The sequence below is a fragment of the Panthera leo genome, chromosome C1 (genome assembly GCF_018350215.1).
Source record: "Panthera leo isolate Ple1 chromosome C1, P.leo_Ple1_pat1.1, whole genome shotgun sequence".
In the NCBI taxonomy this organism is placed as follows: Eukaryota; Metazoa; Chordata; class Mammalia; order Carnivora; family Felidae; genus Panthera; species Panthera leo.
In genome coordinates this window covers 160,608,890-160,629,511 of record NC_056686.1, presented here as the reverse complement: position 1 = coordinate 160,629,511, position 20,622 = coordinate 160,608,890, and the positions used below count along the sequence as shown (strand labels likewise).

At 40.4% G+C, this 20,622-nt stretch overlaps 1 protein-coding gene across 5 annotated transcripts in view; it reads right to left on the bottom strand.

Annotated features, from left to right (window-relative positions):
- The window catches only part of MAP3K20 (mitogen-activated protein kinase kinase kinase 20), a 186,914-nt gene extending 166,845 nt beyond the window's left edge, over positions 1-20,069 (bottom strand). For 2 of the 5 annotated variants that reach the window (XM_042949156.1, XM_042949157.1), the window contains exons 1-2: positions 19,709-19,762; positions 7,101-7,293 (exon numbers count right to left, since the gene is read on the bottom strand). In XM_042949156.1, coding sequence (XP_042805090.1) covers positions 7,101-7,259 — 159 coding nt within the window. In that variant the 5' untranslated portion in view covers positions 7,260-7,293; positions 19,709-19,762. The other 3 variants (XM_042949153.1, XM_042949154.1, XM_042949155.1) reach the window with 3 other exon arrangements.
- Between the last annotated feature and the right edge of the window lie 553 nt (positions 20,070-20,622).

The following is a 20,622-nucleotide window of genomic DNA, read 5'->3' as shown; positions in this document are numbered from 1 at the left end:
GACCTGGCTGAAGTCGGACGCTTAACCGACTGCGCCACCCAGGCGCCCCCGAGAAGTTACATTTCTAACAAATTCCCAGGTGATGCTTAATGCTTCTAGTCCAAAGGCAAGACCTCGAGAGCCACTGGCCTAAAAGAACAGAATCCAGAATCGGTAAATTCTGACTGGGGACAGAAAAAACCGTACACGGGGTTGTCTTAAAGAAGACATGGGGGACGCCTGGGTGGTTCAGTTGGTTGAGCCTCTGACTTTGGCTCAGGTCATGATCTCGCGGTCTGTGAGTTCGAGCCCCGGGGTCGGGCTCTGTGCTGACAACTCAGAGCCTGGAGCCTTGCTTCGGATTCTGTGTCTCCCTCTCTCTCTGCCCCTCCCCCGCTCATGTGCGTGCGCGCGCGCGCGCTTTCTCTCTCTCTCTCTCTCTCTCTCTCTCTCTCTCTCTCTCTCTCTCTCGTCAAAAATAAATAAACATTGAAAAAAAATTTAAAGAAGACATGAGGCACCTGGGTGGCTCAGGGAGCTAAGCGTCTGACTCTTGATCTCAGCTCAGGTCTTGACTTTTAGGGTCGTGAGTCGGAGCCGAGGAGCAAAGCAGAGGAGACTAGGGAAGTGGCGACATGCTACAACAACCAGGCTAGGCACTGAGAGTATGGGCACTGGAAAGTAGCAACTTAGAACGTTAGCTCTAATATAGTGAAGTCTGCCCTCCTGACACTTAAAAATACTGTATCGCCGTTCTTGAACACCATTTTGGACAAATCATTGAAGAAACTATGCCAGAACTGAACGGCAGGTATCACGTATGCAAGCTATTCTTGCTTACATTGGTCCTATAAGTGTATTTAAATAAAGAGAGGATTTACAAAGAAAATAAACGCAGTTTTATTCCTCTCTATTGTGTTCAGAGACGGGGGTAATACTAAAACAACATTCCTACAGTTAAAGTAAATGCCAATAATTCGTTAGTAAAAAACTATAGAACTGCAAGGAGGAAAAAGGGTCTCCCATGAGCTAATAAAGTGATAATAATATTTGCTAGCCTTCCATGAAACACTAAATGCTGTCACGTTGATAAAGTCTGTATAATAAAAGCTTTTATTCTTAGTTGAGTTCTGTGCCAATTTTAAGATTGTATTTTCTATTTCACATAGGTATTTCCCCCTTTACACAAAAGCTTATTGGTATTTCCTGTTCTTGTGACCCTCCCCCCCTTTTTTTTCAGGTGTGTTTATTTTGAGAGAGAGACAGAGATTGCCAGCAGGGGAGGGGCAGAATCCCAAGCAAATTCTGCCCTCAATTTTGACATTTTGATCTTCTCTCTTTATTTATAAATACTTACAGTGTGAAACAGTTTTGAAACTCGAATTTACCTGGCTTTCAATATTTCTACAACAAATTCGGTAGGATATTTTCTTTTTTAAATAAAGGGAGTGGTGCCTTGCAAAAGGCAAGGCAAGTGAATCCTCATATTTTACCTCTTGAGCACTCTGCTTCCTTTCAATTCTTCTGCAGAAACAAAGAGGAATCATGTTCCCTATCTCATACTTAAGTCTGGTTTCTTCCTATCAGTTGGATACCCACACATATCAAGGGAACACAAACGCTTGCAGGTTTCCATCTCTCAGACAGAAAAACATACCATGTGCAGACATGTCTGGTTCAACATATCATTAAATACATTGCAAGAGCAAAATGAAGCTGTTGTGATTAAGCCTTTCTATGAGGACTGGGAGGCTGATGAACTCCTGCTGTGTGAGGTCAGTGGCTGGCAAGAGGACAATGACCCACGTCTTTCCTTGCCCTCTCTGCTCCTTGCTTCGATTTCTGCCTAAGCAGTATGGTTTGATCTCAACTCATATGGAATTTACCAAAAAGATACAGTAAAGGCATCTCTTCTTACTTTTGGTATATGCCCCTAAGATATTACTTTTTTCCTGTTGAAAACTTGTTTTTAACAAAAATAAGTAAATCTGCAACTAACATAAACAAGCTAAATTACCATTGGAAAATTATTTGGCGTTGCTACAGAAAAGTGATGGAAAAGTAAACATTCAACATTTCAGAGGCACATATTGAGGCTGGAAAATTAGTAATCCGTGACATACTGAAGAGTTTTATAAAACTCAGTTCACCTGAACGTCCTGAGAAAGTGACATAGATTAACTGAGCTAGAATTTTTTTCTTGAGTGTTTTCCAATTATAAAAGTAAACACATGGCTCACAGGGTGTTCGCATTTGTCAAAACTGAGTGATCTGTGCACTTCATTGTATGTAAATTTTACCTTAAAAGAAAACAAAACAGTAAACACATACTGAACTCTGGTAATAATATGCATGCTGAAGTATTTAAGGGGAAAGATACTGACGCATACAACTTATTTTGAAATGCATCAAAATGGATTGATGGATAGAAAGATACACAGCTGAATATACATGTGACAAAATATTTGTATTAATGACAGAGACCCTAGATGGTAGATATGTAGATGTTCACTAGAAAATTCTTTCAACCCTTCTTTATGTTTGAAATTTTTATAATAAAATGTTGGGGAAAAATGTGAGATCTTTGAAAAATATGGAAAACAAAGGAAGTAAAATAAAAACACCATACAGACACCAAGCAGACACCCAAGATCTTACTATATATGTTTTGTAGTTTGCTTTCATCACTTAGCAATATATAATGAGCATTTCCCCAGCTCTTTAAATATTCTCTCAAATGCAATGGAATTCTATTATACAGAGGTAGAATACTTTTTTCAGCTTTACTGAGGTATACTCAACAAATTGTAATATTTTAAAAGTATAAAACATGATGATTTTACTATACGTACACACAGTGAAAAGATTCACACAATGGAGGTAACACATCCATCACCTTCCATATTTGCCTTTGTGTGTGTGTGAGAGATGTAGCGTAACTTAAAAGATAATCTGTTAAAGAACACTTGGGTTGTTTCCAGTTCTTCACCATTAATCATCTGAGATGAGCAGCTACTGTAGCCATCTTTCTGCATATCTCTGACTACCTCCTTAGTATGAAGTCATAGAAGTAAAACTTCTGGCTCAAAGAAAGTAAATATTTTAAAAATTTTGATGCATTTTGCTAATCTCTTTCCAAGAAGCTTACCAATTTACACTCCTAACAGGAGTGTATCACAGATCATAGCTAACGTTTGAATTAAATGCTTCCATAAGTAAAATTTATAACTATTCTTTCTCCCAAAGAACAAAGGTTCTTTTTTTTTTTTTTACATTTATTTATTTTTTGAGAGATATAGAGAGACAGAGCACAAGTTGGGGAGGGGCAGAGAGAGAAGGAGACACAGAATCTGAAGCAGGCTCCAGGCTCTGAGCTGTCAGCACAGAGCCTTACGCGGGGCTCAAACTCACAAACTGTGAGATCGTGACCTGAGCCGAAGTCGGAGGCTTAACCCACAGAGCCATCCAGGAACCCCATAAAGGCTCTTTTTTAAAAGAAAGTCTACAATATGCAAAACTAGTATCCAAATCTTGGTTTCTAAATATCACAGTCCCAATTCTGGTACCCTGGATCAGGGACTCTTGAAGAAATGGATGATTCCAGGAATGAAGTAGGAACTAGATGAGCCTGGAAAATCTTGTGCCAGGAAGTAAAAAAAAATGCTAAAAAGTGACGGAGACATACCAAAGGGTAAAGGAGCTAACTTGAAGGGACTCTTACTTGCTCAATTGGGACAATTTAAGCTTGAAAGTAACAACAGTAATATAACGGTACATTTTCAATTTGAAAAAGAATCCGTAAGTCCACAATGAAACAATAAACAAATGAATGGGTGAATAAGTAAAGAAAGGAAGGCTCTCATTTATGCTAGAACTTTTCTTTCTACATAGTAACTGTCATAATAACATCTGGTTCAAACAAGAATTGCCAACAGATGCTAAAAGCATTGGGTAACACTTGTTGAAAGAAGATGTTTACATAGCCTCAAAGTATCTTCCAACAGCTTAATGATTAATTACAAAGAGTTTTCGGAAAAGGGTATTTTTACTATAGAGAAATTGGGTAAACCCTTCTTAATCAAAGGTTCAAAAGTATTAGTATCACCAATAACAAGACAAACTGACATCATAGTCTCCCATTAAGATATGCCAAGGGCATATGACCTATGAAATATTTCTACCAAAACTACATTATCTTAAACTAGGCAAAAGGAAGGGAAAATCAGATAAACCCAAAATGAGGGCCATTCTACCCAACAATCCCATACTCTTCAAAAATGTCAAAGTTTAAAAGACAAAGGCAGAGAAACTGTTCAATTAAACAGATATACAAATTAAACACAATATGTGATCCTGATTGGATCCTGGGTTGAAAAATTGCCATAAAAAGCCCTTACTGGGACAACTGACAAAATCTGAATATAGACTGTGAGGTAGGTAATATTATTGCATCAATGTTAAATTTTCTGATTTGATAGTTGTATTATGGTTGCATTCTTGGGAGATGCTGAAATACAGATGTTATATACACAGCATCTACAATTTACTCTCATGGTTCAATAAAATAGGAATACATACAACTTGATACATAAAAAGAAAGCAAATGCTGAAAAATGTTAATTAGTGGTGATTCTAGGGAAAGGATAAGCTAGAGTTCACGGTACTATTCTTGGAGGTTTTCCCTAGGTGTAAAAGTTTTTTTTTTAATTAAGTTTTAAAGAACTACCTAGATTTTAAGTAAATTCCATTTTTCTTTCTTTTCTTCTAAATTAAAAAAGTAATATGTACTCACTAAAGCAGAGAAAAGTAATACATACTCACTAAATCAGAGGTCTACAAAAAAAAAGCAAAAACAAAGGTCTTCTATCCCCTCACATAAGCAAAGTTAAGGGAGTCTGATAAATATTTTCTCCACCTTTCACTAAGTTCATAAAACATATTTCATCAGATATCAAGTCACCTTAAAGAGGTACGTGAATGAGCTGCAAACATATTATTAAATGTCCCATTGCTTCTTGGCGAAAAAGTGACCAAGAAACAGAAGACTGAATCTACACATTGGAAAAACATCTAGAGCTTACTGCTTTTATCTTACTTAGAAAACACCCAGCCAGCAAGCCAATACATAGTTCACAAAGTAGAATAAAAATCAAACTAAGAAATGCATACTTCCTTTCCAATACCTCCCAACCCCTAGCCAAAATTTTTTACATCTTAAACTCCTGTTGATTCAAGAAGGAGGGATGCTTTGCAATAATTTACCATGTCTCTTTATCACTGGCAATCACTGGCTAAACCAAGCCCCAAAGCTGAAACTGAGTTTGTGTTTTTCCTAAAATTTATGAGTTATGCTCCTACCGTTTACTACAATCCACTCAGTTTCTGAACGATAACCATTTAGGTTAAATACCTACATGAGAGCAGGACTTGGCATTTTCCAGTTCCTGCTTTCACCCCTGTGCTTTCCTAGGTCATTCTATTAGCTTCCTTAAAGATTAGAAAACAAAACAAAACAAAACAAAGGCGCTATGTATGGGGTGGGGGGAGGTGTGGAGTGAACACAGCAATTACTGTTTTCCTGTCAAAATCTGTTCTATAACTCAAAAAGTGTCGCATCCAACAATCATATAAGAACATGCTTGTTGTACTTAAGCATGCATGACCTAATGCTTACAAATATTAGCATGCTTATATACTTTTTTGAATATGAATTTGATGGAATTGGTTTATTTTCCATCTAACCTGGTCACCTACAGGTTTCGGAATTGAGAACTACAGAACAGGGGGTCTGATTTCCTGGAATTCATTTGTCCCTCCTGAGGAAGCTTACTATGTTTTTCAAACCTCTATTTCTCCATCTATAAAATGGGTACAATAATGTTTACCTATAAAGGACTAAAGAGTTCACTAGATAAACGAAGCTAGGTTCCATCCAGAGTAAGACATGGTTTTACTATTTGGCTACTACGAAAAACGTGTTGATCAAGAAATGAGGGGGAGGAAACTTTCTATACAAAGCATGCTCCCGTTTTGTGCACATATGGGCTCCTTAATGCTTTCCACAACCTATAGGCACCCCAAGGCAGAAATAGCTTAGTCCTTCTGACCTGGCTTCAACAACTGGAAACTCAGCTGGTGATCACACAGTCACACAGCACTGCTGGGAGGAAACGCCACAAAGTGCTGCCATTTGGGTTTCCTTCTCTAATCAATTGCTACGGTTCACTGACAGCAGTTAATGAAAAAAAAAAATGAAACCATTCAGGGGAGATTAAAATGTATTTATAGAAAAGTTCACTTTAAAAACAGACATTGAAAAAAAAAAAAAACAATAATTAACCCAAGCAGGACATAAATAGAAATGACCAAAACAAGCTCCAGAGGGTAGCTGTTAAAAGCTATCAATGCCATGCCTGCAGGTCAGCTCCACAATTAGCTTCATCCTCCAGGTACCAACCTGAACATGGGGACCAAGCTGTGTCATATTCCTACGGAAGATGAAGGGCCCACTAGGACCAGCCTAAGCCCCAGACTCTGGAAGCCAAGACCCTTTTCTGGTTTTACAAAGAAGACAGCTCTCTGGCCAGCACCTGTTAATTCTTCATTAAACAAAAACCATCACTGTTGGCTTCAAGTAGAGGTGAAATCCAAGAAGCTGGTATTGTTTATATTTCAGTAGAAAAACAATGCTTTTTAGTTTTTAAAAGACAACTCCTGATAACCACAGATTCACGAAACCCAAAATAAAAAGGGAATAAAATGTTCACACATTACTCTTTACTGACCCCTCTCGGCTGACCTAGGGAAAAGAAAAGCCTGAAGCCAAGGAAGGTCTGAAACCTCACCTTCCCCTTGAAGAGAGAGCTCAGAGAACATTCGGTCTTTCATGCCATGGAAGGAAACACTCTCCGTGCAGATGACCCCTAGAACTCAACCCTAAAGCACATGCGGCCGTGATTTCTATTTATGGGGCTCCCAGAATGGAAACTGGGAAACAGCCTCATGGATCGGCCCCAAAGGCCTCGCTCGCTAGGTCCCCGGCAGCCTGTGACCTCTGACTCTGTGGAAAAGCTTACATAAGTGCAATCGCCACCAGTTCTGAGAGCAGGGAAAGGCCTTACCTCTTTCTCTATTTTGAGCAGCTTCTTTACAGCCACCTCCTTGTCCTGGGATATCCATCTGGCTCGATATACACTCCCAAAACTTCCTCCACCGCAGTTTTCAAAAAACTGCAAGTCATCAAATTTGATTTGCACAAAGGAGGTACCGAGAGACGACATCTCATAATGACGAAGTATTAGACTTCCACAAAACCTGCAGAGACAGAGAAAAAGAAAAGTTGGATTATAAACATATTAGAACAAATCCTCTGAATGCTGCTGTAGGTAATGTGTAACAAGCACTGTGAAACTTCCAGAAAGAACCCTGAGGACTCAGGAACAAGGACAACAAGGCTATAAACAAATCAAAATGAAAACACTTACCCCGGCAGCCCATGCAAAAGTTGACAGCAACTTGTCCAGGCTCTGAAACACAGCTGTTCACAGAGCAATGGCTCAGATTTCTCCCCCGACAAAACCTGTAGCGGCACTTCCTGCACATCCCAAGGAGCTCTGCCTAAAGGCTACTGTGTCACCAGGTCTATGAGGGAGCCCTGACACACAGGAAGCATGCTTTCCACAGCAAACTTGCATAGCTCTCCCGGCATGTGAGGTATGCCGGCTCTCCCACGGTGTGCTCACTTCACACGAAATATACATCACCTAAGCAACAGAGCATCCTGCCCCAAGGAGAGCCCAAATGCCGCAGAGGGAACACACATACAGTGTTTAGATTCCAAAAGCAAGCGTTCAGCTCAGGGATAGCAAAGCTGGCCAAGTGTTTTCCACAAGTGGCTCCCTGGACTGTATACTGTAGCAGGACTTAATTAAAGAGAAGAAAATTTGCCCTTGATTACAATATTAAGTCATCCAAAACCTCTGCCAAGAGTGTAAAAAAAAAAAAAATATTATGTTGTTTCCAGAGGAACAGATTACCTCTCCCAGAGATTATTACGGTGACATTTTCTGCAGTCTAAGGAGTTTTACTATTCTCTGGGTAAGTGGTCATTCTTTACACCACATGCCAAACCACAGATTCCCAGGAAAAACAAAACAAAAACATACAAACAAAACAAGAAAGCAAGAAAATAAAGCACTAAAATGTTGAACCTGCATAAAAAGCAGGTGGAGAACAAAAGTTTGTATACAGATTCTTACCAGAATCTCACAGTGAGGGTGCAGAAAGACAAATGCATATGTATACAAAACAACTGGTCTGGGATCTTCATAACTGTCAAAGTCATGAGAGACTTAAAAAAAAAAAAAAAAGGAAAACTTCTAGCATATGATGACTAAATGCAATGAATGAACACTGACTGGACTCTGGAATAAAAAAAATCTACAGAAAGTATTATTGGGATTTTAGAGAAAATTGAACACTAACTATATGCTAGGTATTATTATCTTATCCATGGATAATAATAGTATTCTGGTTCAGTAGGAGGATGTCCTTGTTATTGGGAGATCTACTGGGAGACATATTTAAGCATTATACCTACAACTTAATTTAAAATGGTTCAAACCCCTGCTCCTTAATCTCTAAAAACAGGGCACCGGCATAGAGAGGAAGCAAATGTAACAAAATGTTAAGAACTAGTGATTCTAGGCAAAAGTTATATGAGTGTTTCACTATTCTTTCCATTTTTCTGTGGGGTTTGATTATTTTCAAAATAAAAAGGTGGAGGGGACAGTTTGTATCTATAAAATTGACAAAATTTCTTCATAAACAACTTGAAGCTTTGCTGAGTGATGTCCACAGTCGGCTCAGAGATCTTAATGTGCAGCTGACTAGCAATCCCATTTTAGGAACATCATGTCACTGAAGAATGCTGATTTTTTTTTTTTTTAAGCCCAATGTGGTGCTTGAACTCACGACCCCAAGATCAAGAGTCACATGTTCTACCTACTGAGCCAGCCAGACACCTCAAGAGTGCTGATTTCTTACATAAAGTCAAACTCTGCTCTATTTTGGGGAGAAGGCAAGAGAGAAGACTGTTTATTTATCCTAAAGTTTAAAAGCTTACTGTCTACACAAAAATACAGGGGTGGGTTGGGGGGAAGCCCATAGCATCCAGCCTTAGTCTATACATATTTAAGTCAACAATTCACCTTACTAACTTTTGTTTCAGTTCACATTCAGTTAATCATAGAAAAGAAGAAAGTTTGGAAAAAATTTAGGAATGTGCCAAAGGTAGGTACATAGAATATGCAAGCTAAGAAGTTTGTTCAATAAAAGGCAAAGCACCACTTGCAAGATTCCCTCCACGTTACAGATGCTACGTCCATCTATATTGTTATTAATTGCTTTTATTTTTATCAAAGTATAAAATAAAATGGGACTACAAAGCTTGTAATAAAAAAATAGAACTCTCCTGCTCCACCCCTCCCCACACCTTATTCTCTCTCCAGAGGGAACTAATTTCAACTCCTTTAGCATTTTCTTCTGCTATTTACCTCTGTATTTCTAAAAAGTGTGATCATATTGCTATTTCTTGATTGTTCCATTTCAGATGTTATCTATTAACTTCTCCTTGTGGAAAAAAGAATTTAGTTCTCATATACCCCCTTCACCTCTTTGCATAGAAATATGTCACACTTGCCCAATCGTCCCAGCTTCCAACTATATTGTAACATCTAGTTAAGTCAATAGTAGGCTGACAAAGTAAATATTCCTAGGAATGCTCTGTAGGATTCAATGACTTTTCCTTTCTTGGACAACTTTTTGTTTCTCCCAGAGTTATTAGTTGCTCTGTTTTTGTTATTTGCTTAGCTTTTTAAATACTTAGCACTTATTCACCTCATTAAACTAGCCTAAGAATGGCAAAACTCCTCTCAATAAAATAAAAATATCAGGTAATTTGGGGGAGGTTGTTCTATTTTTTTCTTAAAGACATTCCTCCTATACTCTTCATCTCAATTCAATCTGGCTGGAATGGTTGTTCTCTAGGCCTGACTTGGACTGGGACTTCCTTTCACGATCATCCTAAAATTTCCTTTACCTTCTCCTCTGTGAGAACCCCTCTGTTCTAGAATTCCCTGGTTTCTCTGTTTTGACAGTGTGTATCTCCCATTAGCAACCTAATAGAGTACCCAGAATGTAATTTTTTGAGAATCTGTGTGTCCTAAAATGTCTTCATTGGTAGCCTGGCTGAGTTTACAATTCTAGGTAGGAAATAATTTTCCTTATAATTTTAAAAGTATTACTTCATAGTCTTCTAATTTCTAATGTGGCTGTAAAGCAGCCTGATACTGCTCTGGTAACTAACTAATCCTTTTCACACTATTACCTTCTCTCTGAAAGCTTTTAGGACCCTGTATTCATCTCTGGATGCCCGAGATTAATAGGGCATATTTAGGAATGAATCTTTTTCATTCATTGGGAGGACATTCGGTGAACTCTCTCAGCCTGTACTCCCAGCGAACTCTCGTCTTTTAATTCTGGGAAATTTTCTTGTGTTATTCCTTTACCACTTATAGCTACTTTTGCTTCTTGTTTTCTCATTCTCCCTGCACACATGGGGAACTCCTTGCAGTTACCAGTACATGGTACTCCTACCCCTCTCACATCTCCTTTCCTTTGCATAAGGGATTTCTGCTTTGAACGTCTTCCTCTTCTCAGGGAATTCCTGTCCCTAACTATCTGTTTCAAGTCTCGTGAGCAGAATTAAATTCTCCCTCTGTGCCTTAGCACCTTTCTTTACCTATTCATCTTTCCCACTTACTTCCCACCTTTAAGGGACCATAAATCCCTTAAAGGCAAAACCCATTTCCATTTACATCTGGATCTTCTTAAGCACCTAGTACACAGCCAGATACAATTGCACTGAATTTTTTCCATTCAAAAATTGCTGAATGAACAAATGAATGAATAAATAGTTTCTGGCTATTCTTCTGTTATCTTTTGCAGCTAGAAAGATTCCAATCAGACTAAAATCTGAGAACTGTTGCTTTTACAAGTTCCCCCAGAGGATTATGAGGCAAATCCTAATTTGGAAACTACTGCCTGGGATGCTTGGGAAACTGAGGATAAAATGTTTGGACTTCAGAATAAGGTGTCTAGGAGTCCAAAGGAAAAAGAAGAGGAGGAAGAAGGAAGGAAATTCTTTTCAAAACAAACCTAGAGATCTGAACCAGGATGATATCAATATGAATAAATCTAAACCTCAGGTACAGAGCAAGTCCAGGGAATATGGATGAACGGAGGTAGGATCAGTTACATTTGACACTGATCTAAAAGTGCCAGAGGAAGTTGATCTAGGAGAAGTGGAGTTCTCCAGGACCTTCACTCCTCAAGATGAGGCAATTAATCATATTCTTCCCCAGAATCACTGTTACTCACTTTGTGATACATCCTGCCATTTGGAAAAGAGCTATGTATGAATGGGACTATGTAATGATTTGAATGTTTTACTGAGACCATAAAAAATTAAGTCCCATCTTATTATGGAAGAGACTAACAATTCTGGGGTATAGGAGCACAGGTTTTAATTCCAGCAAGCTGGGCCAAATATCATGGACTGAGATGAAAAACCTAATTGAGATTCCCATTGCCGTCTATATGAGTATCAGACCACGTATAGGTTTCCCCAGCTATCTAAAAGTACAGCCTTCCCATGAAATCTTTTGTTAGCCAAAATGCTGTAAAGCAAAAAAGAAACTGCCATTAATTTACATGGAAAATTTTTGAATATTTCCGGACCCAAAAAGTAACCCCTCTTAAGGCTTTTCTGATACCTCAGGACACATCTTGTTAATGGATGCACAAAATAAATCAAGATAAAATAAAGTACAGATGCTCTCAAACACAGTTCAAAGCTATGACGGCTTGATGCTGAGCATGGTTCCAGGGAGAGAAGCTCAGGGTACGTGCTGCCTCTACAAGAGCTCACTGCAAAACAAATGCTGAATGCAATTTTCCCTTTTCACATTTTTTCCCTAAAAGTGAAAATCCTCTTCAGATTTCTTTCTGTTAGCAAAAATAGGTACTAATACAGGTCTTCCATAAAGCAAAGTGGTATAATGCAAATTTTCGAAAAGCAGAAGATACCTGTATATTTATTTTTCCCCTTGAGCTAACTCCCTTTAATTTAAAATCATTATTCTAAGAGGATCAACGTATGATCAGAAGAATGGCAAATGTGAGTTGCTGATTAATCATACTTACAGCATCTTGGGGAAGACTGTTACCTGATCAAATCACATTCTAATTTTTCAGATGTGTTCTCCAGTGAATACACATAAATTTAATAATGAGTCATCTATATAAATGTATTTACATGGTATACCCAATCAAAGGTTTATATCCCGCCATGTTAAAATAATTGCTTTTACACAAGAAAGGCAATTTTTCTCCATGCAACAATACCCAGTCCTAATTTGCTAGCATTTTAACTTGTTTCCTAAACTCTCACAGCTGCTTTAAATATTAGTAAGTATCTACCACACAGCACTGATGGGTAAGTTAGAGCAGGGACAGCACAAAACTCAGAGCATAACAGGGTGTCATAGCACTGAAAATGTTGAAAATCACTAATGTGATGGTTGAGTCCAATCGTTTGAGTACTTGAATAGTAAGACAAACCTTTTCAATTTTTAAAAATTTTCTTAAAATTGAAATTTAAAAAAGATTTTTAACTACGAAATTGCTGAAAGCAAACATATACGTGTGTGTGTGTGTGTGTGTGTGTGTGTGTGTGTGTGTTACCATCAATGAACTATCAAAAGTGAAACTATATGGAGGCAGAAAACCTTAAGTGGAGTATTATTTGACTTTAAAGTTTTCAGCTTTCAAGTCCAAAAAAATGGACTTTGGTCCTGAATTAAAAACAACAAAATAAAACAAAAAAGACTAACGTTCTAACATTAAAAAAACAAGATTTAGAATTAAATAGATAGGAGTTTGAATTCTGCCTCTAGCTCTTGGTAACCTTGAACCAATCACATTTTCTGACCCTGACATTTCCAACCCAATAAATAAAAAATCTGAAATCTCTTCCATTCTGTTATCAAATGTCTTCAAGTTGCTAGCTCAAAATTATGAAGTTTGCAGAGTATTACCTGACTTCTTTAATGAGTCTTACTTCCAAATACCACTATTCCAACACAAAAGCAGCATGGTCCAGGGGAAGCACCCCAATTAGATCCATTTGTGAATCTGAGCTTATTAGCTGTTAGACCTTGGCCCAGGCATTGTACCTCTCTGACCTCCATTTTCTCACTGGAAATAATACCCATCCTGCATAGTTGCTGGGGAGTAAGAGATGCCATGAAAGTGCCTGGCATAGTGCCCAGCACCTAGTACACAATACTCAATACATGGAAATTATGCTTCTCAAGTTATCTTTATAAGTCTTGTTACCATATTTAATATTTAGTCATCTACTCCTTCAGCTTTCACCATTGGGTATGCTTTCCTCAGTTTTCCTCCCTGTGTTTTCAGAATTGTTTTGTATCTCCATTAGTTTTGCAGAGCAATGATTAATAGATAAATGTACTATTGGTCCATGAATCCTTCTTATGTGCATATGTTTTAATTCTTTCTCACTGCTCTGTTTGCTGCTTTTGGTTTTGGCTATTTTTGCAAGATCTTATTAAGTAATTATAATTTTCTTTTAAATTATTTTTTCATAATGAGACTAAGTTATTAAAAGATGATAGTTTTTTTTTGTGTTTTTTTTTTTTGTTTTTATTTTTTTGTGTGTGTGTGTATGGCACTTTTTAAGATACCAGAGTTCTTAGGACCTATTAATTCAATGATAGCATTCACTTGGTACATTTCTAGAGTATACCTACTTCCATGGTGGCCACTGTCTTCCTTTAAATCTTATCTACTACATGTCAAATGGATTCAAGAAACTACAACCAGCTTCATTAAATACCTGTAAATCATAACTTCTTTTAAAATTAAACCCACCTTATAAAAGGACTAATAACTTTACTAGAAAATAGGTCTTTGGACTTTTTCTGGATTTTTCTTTTAGGTTTATATGGACCTGTGATTTCTGAATTCAGATTCTTCCTCTTTTTCTATCCCTAATTTACATTTTCCTTTTTCCCTTCTTCACAAAAGTTTATTTTTGACGCAGTATAGAAAAAAAAACTATTTTATTATGACCTAAATCTGACCAGAAAAAAAAAGCCCTTTTATAAAACAGCTCTCGACAAATTATTTTGCCAACCTTGTTGCTCTAATATTTATTTATGCTAGTATTATTTCAGCCTCTTTACCACAGATTAGTGAATACAATAATAAAAATATGCTTTTTCATCATGTGTATTAAAACAATACCACTTGGATTATGGTTCTACAACTATTTCTTTCCTACAAGTCTTATCTTCAAAGCATGGGGAAAGCTGGAGTTTGGCGTATTTGTTCATAAGAGCAAGGTCAAAGATTCTAAGATTCTATTCTGGAACAGGACTGCTGTTCTACTGTTGTTTTTAAATCACTCAAAACAGATCTGTAAGACTCGCTGGAGGAGACTAGGTTGCAAATAGAACCAACAAGTACTTGTGTCTACCATAGATATCCCTTCCTTCCTCCAAGGCTTCTACTGGAAAACAGCATATCCTGTAAAGAACTGGCTGAACTCAGTGAATAGGATCTTTAGGCATGGATATCAGAGAGAAGTAGACTTTAAGAATCCAAAAAATAGCTATTCATTTTTTTTTCCTCTATGCTTCATCATACAAGTAACAAACCCCTCTAATTAGAGCAAAGGTTAAAATAAAAACGAGCTAGTTAAATGAAACATTCTTACTTGTACTTTAATATTTCAATTAATGAAAATAGACTTCCATGACATACTTCCTTGCCAGAAATGTCAGTTACTTGAGGCAAAACACTGGAGGAACAGGAATGTAGGAGACAGGGGCACTTATGGCACAGAAATACTGTGTGGAAATGTGTCTGTGCTCAAATAGAAGCCCAACTAGGCAACATGGAGTAGGTACAATCCATGACATGGGTCATGGCAGAGGTGCTTGTTGTGTTGAGCGACTGGAGGCATAGAAGAAAGCTGGACCAGAGTCTCTGAAGAAAATAAAGGAGCACTGAGACAGCACATTTCCATGGGTTGGCAGGAAGAGGAATTCACAGATGTTTGGGGAGGTGGTGGAGAAAACAAGAATAAACCAAGCTTACTTCAGTCAGCAGGCTCACCCATCCCCAAATGTGCTGCTTCTTGTGCTGCACCATTTTCTGTCAAATAGAAAGTATCTGACTACCCTAGCTGCTAACAAACAGGTACCATCTTGGACTAATTACCTGGAACAAATGTTCCCTGAGAAGGGTAAATATGACAGTTAAAACCTAGTAACCTCGACATAAGATGACAGCAAATGGGGATTGCTAAAACCAGAGAAGACCATGGAAGACCCTATATTATGTATCGATCCAGAGACAAAGCTAAAAACTACAGAGAGAATTCCTGGTTATTAGAATTACCTAATAAGAAAATATGCCACTCTGTCTAGTAGTGAGCTGCCTATCGCTGAGAGTGTTCAATGGGAGGTGGCCATGTGGAATAGGAGATTCTTGCAACAGCTAGAACAGCATGAATGGTTTTTAAGACCTACTCCAACCCTATGAGTATGTTATGACTAATCAACCTACTACAAAGTATGGATGGTATTCTTTCTCAGGGATACAGTCATGAACCTAAGAGTCCCTGGCAAAGTAAAGGAACAGTGATCAGCATCAGTAATGGAAATAATGGAGATGACTGGGCCATACTCCTCAATTTCTCCTCCCAAACAGGTTGAAAAGGTGAGCATCATATTCCAGATTTCTATCCTTCCACTATTCTTTCCCCTCTCCCCCACTTCCAAAGGCAAAAAGCTTTGTTCATGCTGAAAGCCACAGTATAACCACAGAAAATAAAAAATCTTTGGATGATGATATACTATTATTCTTTTCTCAGCAAAATGAAATTGCATTACCCCATGCAGTGGGCTGGGCTGCAAAGCTTAATGGCGCACATTCATTTATCAGAACGAGGCTCACGCTCCCCCATACGTGGAGCACCCAGCACTGTGCAGAAGGTGTATGAATAAATCCAGTTCCTACAAGTCAATTTTACCTTAAGATCTAAGGGACCATACATGCCTGTACTGGTTTGTTCAGTAAAGTCAAACAGTACAGAAGAGAATGCAAAATTCACATGAGTTTTTAAGATTAAATACAAGATTTTAAAGAAAGTGCTTGCTTATATGGGAGTCTTTGTTTTATTTACGGGGATATTTACGGATCCCTGAAGAAATACATTCTTCTCCACAATAGGATACTTTGGTTAAAAAAAAAAAAAAAAGTCTCATAAGCAGACTTTTTCCATGACCTTTTAGATAATGATTCTTGCCTTCTCTTCTTGGTTTTCCTATACAAAGTCCAGAAAGAAGGAGGTTAGTCCCTGAAGATAAACTGTGCTCAAAGCCAGCTTTAAGAATGGTTCCAAGTAATTTTGGTTTAGCTTTTCCAGGTCATAATCTTCCCCTAGTCACACAACTCCTGAGTTCTTCAAATTCTTCATATATTTAAATGCATTAACTTTCAGATTCTTTCCCAAAAAAAATCTCAAAGTTATACATAAACACAGAGGTACACAAAGCTGCTTTTCAAATCCTTATACTCAAAGCAGGGGAGTATCTATGAAAACCTCCCAGCCCTGCATACACACATGAAGTATGATTTGGGAACAGAGCCAGCTACCAAGAGCAAGCCTTACCTGGGTATAGGTGAGACAAGCAGCCTGCTCTGTGTCTGATTTGAGAATGTGGAAAACACTCCTTACTATTCAGTTATGGTGGCTGAAGTTTTAAGCTCTGGTTCAAGCATTACCACATGCTCATAAGCTTGTGCAGCAAGAAGGCTGTGCCCAATGTACACATGACAAAACTGAGGATGGGTATGAAAGTTGCCCAAGCCAAGTGCTGAACTTACAAGCAACATGACTAGGATTCAAACTCAGGTCTGACTTCAAAGTCATATCTTTTTTTTTTCCCCCGTATGTCTTTTTTCTCACTGTATCATTCTGCCTCTTCCTTCTAATCTGCCGTTTTCTTTAAACACTTTGCTTATTACAATAATCACTAGATTGCTTGTCATCCACCTGAAGTTCCATTTGAGGCTTTAATTTCCTATTAGCAATTGTGATGTGGGGTTAGGGTGGCAAAGCATGGCTGCTTTGTTCTCAGAGAATCTTCTACAGTGTTGGGATTATTTAACTGCTATTAGGGCATAATCGATGCTTCAGCTGTCCATAGGAGGGTCTGACACAAAAGCACCCATGTATCAGTCAGACCAATCTAAGCTCTAGCATTTATAGCTCTCTTTCCTTAACAGGTACAGTTTTCTGGTCACAGCTGGAACTCTGCTTATTTGTGTGTAGTGGGGCAAGGTTAATAGCCACGAAAGAAGTAGCCTAAATCTTCCCTGCAGTAAGACCAAAAGATGCCTTAGCTGTTCCTATTACATTTAGATAGACAAGACACCCTCCCTGTCAATCTGTCCTGGGTAGAATAAAATGGAAAACAAATGATCCAAATTGATTTTTATTTTCAGTATCTCTGGATCCAGATATAAGGCTATCTTATTCCAAGAGGTACTATATCACCACAAAACACCTTTTTCTGGCTTAAAAAAAAAAAAATCATTGATTCTCTCCTCTCTTTTCTTTGAATCTAACAATTTCTAAAAACTGTCCATTTTTCTCTTTTACCCCACACTAATAGCTTCACTCTATGTCTGACCTCTTTTCATGAAACGTCATTGTAATTTCGCCAATGTTTTCTCTGACTAGATTATTTACTCCACGCCCCTCATAACTCCTGTTTATAGTTTGGTAGCCCTGTCAAAGTCAGTTTCACTGCTCATTTCAGATAGGCACTCAGCCAATATATTGCCAATAACACTCACTCTTGTGCTAACTTAAAATACACAGAGCAGCTTGCCAAGTTTCCTTATTTGGCAAGAAGGTCCCTCAGTTCCCAAGATCTTTGACCATCCATTTTTAGATCCAAATCCTCCTGCTTAATATTTGGATATTTCTCTCTTTGTCTCTCTTTAATGTGTCTTATGTGTCCCCTAAAAGAGTAAGAAGAGATCAATCATCTTTCCTTTCCTAGACAAGGGCCCTTGTCATTGCACGGTGGTCATTTACTCTGGAATTATTACCATTATGACATTTGATTTAAATAATATCTTCCAGGTTAAAAAAAACTCGAGAAAAGTTATAGTAGGAATTATGCTGTGAAAGACTAAGAGTACACGTTGCTTTATAAGACCATTTTCCTCTACCTTAATTCACTGTTTCCAAACAAACCAAATTCACGTTCATTTGCAATCTCCCAAATCTCTCACTACTGTAGCCGGAACTTTAAACAAAGGCCAAAACCATAATTAAAATGTAGCTGTCACATATTCTTTTTTGAAAATCGAAAAACGACATGAAATTTCACTGTGGAGATGTAGGCCTACTACAAAGAAATCATTAACTGTCTTGAAACACCTGTTTATTTTTGTCTTTAAAAGTGACTGTGGGTTGGGATCCACTGCATCCTGACTGCTCACTTCAACTGAGGTCAGGAAAGCAAGAAGGCTCCCGGTAAAACAGGTTCGGGGATAAAACAGGAATATACTTCAGCAACCATCTGAGGCGATTCTAATACACCATTATTAATCGAGAGCTGCTTATTGTAGTATCATCCAGAGCGGGCCACTAAACGATGTTGCTTTTGTTATTAACAAAAATACTAATTAAGTCCTCCATAAACAGTGCTTATGCAGAGATCTCGAGGCGCATCAGAAACGCACATTTGCAGCAATCTAACAATGGGCTGCCCCGTTTTTTAGGCAATTCGAAGCCATCTCGCCGGGTCTGTATCAAAGTCGGTCTGCAAGCTGTCAGGAGCAAGCGAGGCGTGGCGGCGGCCTCAGCGCTGCCCTGCCGGTCTGGGCCAGGTCGCGGGGCCCGCGGACCGGGGGACGCCATGGGGGTCGCCGAGGGACACCCGGGTAGGGTAGGAGCTACCCTCGCCGGTGGCAGAAAGGGCCGCTGGAGGGTGCGGGCGGCGCGAGCCGCACGCTGTCCCGGGGAGGGCCGCTCGAGGTGGAAGAAGCCGCCCGGGCCGGGTGGAAAGCAGAAGTTAGTGGTCTCTCCTCGCAAGCACAGCCCTCTGCTGGGAAGTGGCCCGCGCCCTGCCCTGATTTGGAAGACTCGCGTTTCGCCTCCCAGAGGTGCCGGCTCGCCCGCTGAGAAGCCGGCGCTCGGGCCCCGGGGTCGCGGGCTCGGCCGGCGGGGGGCCCGGCGCACGGCGAGGGGAAGCGGCGGCCCCCGACGCCGGCGCCGAGCGCAGGGCCGAGAAAGCCCGACACGCGGCGCCCGCCCTTCCGGGCGCCAACTTCTGCGTGGGACCGGTCCGAACTTTGGGCCCTCTGGGCCGCGGCGCGGAACTCCGCGGGCGGCGGGAACGCTCGCTCCGGCCGCAGCCGCCCGGAGGGCCCTGGGTCGGGGAGGGTGCCGAGCGGGGCCCCGCAGGCCGTCAGGGCCTCGGCCCCGAGACGCCGGGAGACTCGCGAGCGCGAGGGGCCTCCGACCCACCTCGCCCTCCGCGGCCTCCGGCCTGGCCCTTACCTGGCTTCCGGGCCGGGCGCGAGCGGCAGCCGGGGGCGCCGAGGCCCGCGCGCGGCGAGGGCAGGGACGGCGACCGGGGGTCGAGAGGACGGCGGCCCGCGCGGCTCCCACGCTTCCGCCCGAGTCAGGAGTTGAACATTCCGCCTCTCCGCCCCGCGCCAATGAGGAAGACAGTCGCGACAACAGCACCACCTACCTCCGAGCGCGGAACGGCGGGGCCTCCCTGCCCGCGCCGCTGCTCAGACTAGCGGGCCGGCGGGGCGTGGGGAAGCGCTCGGGCCTCCCGGGCCTGCACCCCCGAGGATTCCGTCCGCCCCGGCAGCCTCCGCAGCCCCGGATGGAGGAGCTGAGCGGGGAGCGCACTAGCCCTGCAGCGCGTAGAGGGGAGAGGGAGGCGTGCCTGTGGACCTCTCGGTAGCTTCACCTCATTTTAACAAGTTGACCCCACTTGTATGGTCAAGTCAGTCCTTTTCCAACAAATATTTACTGTGTCAGAGGCGCTGGGAGTACAAAGAGATGGGAGGCTGCTTCATACCTTGCAGGAGTTAATTATCTAGTTGGGAAGGAAGGGCACAGACCTGGAAAGATGTTTCTAGGAGATAGGGCTGAAGGCTGCCGCGATGGCACCGTAAGTAAATACCTACGGAATTGTGAGGAGGGGTCATGGTCTGCTGCCCTGGTTGGTGACTTTAACAAAACTGAGTTCAGATGAGAAGACTAGAATCCTTTTCACGTGTGAGCAACAGGTGGTAAAAGGTATTGGGAAGAAAAGTGATTGTTGATTGGGAAGGATGATTCTGTGGAGGAAAAGTGAGCCGAGGTCGAAAAGGTACTGGCAGCATTATCCAGGGGTTTGAGTTTGGGGTTTATTATCCATGGGCACTGGGGAACTGTGGAGAACTAGAATCATTGAA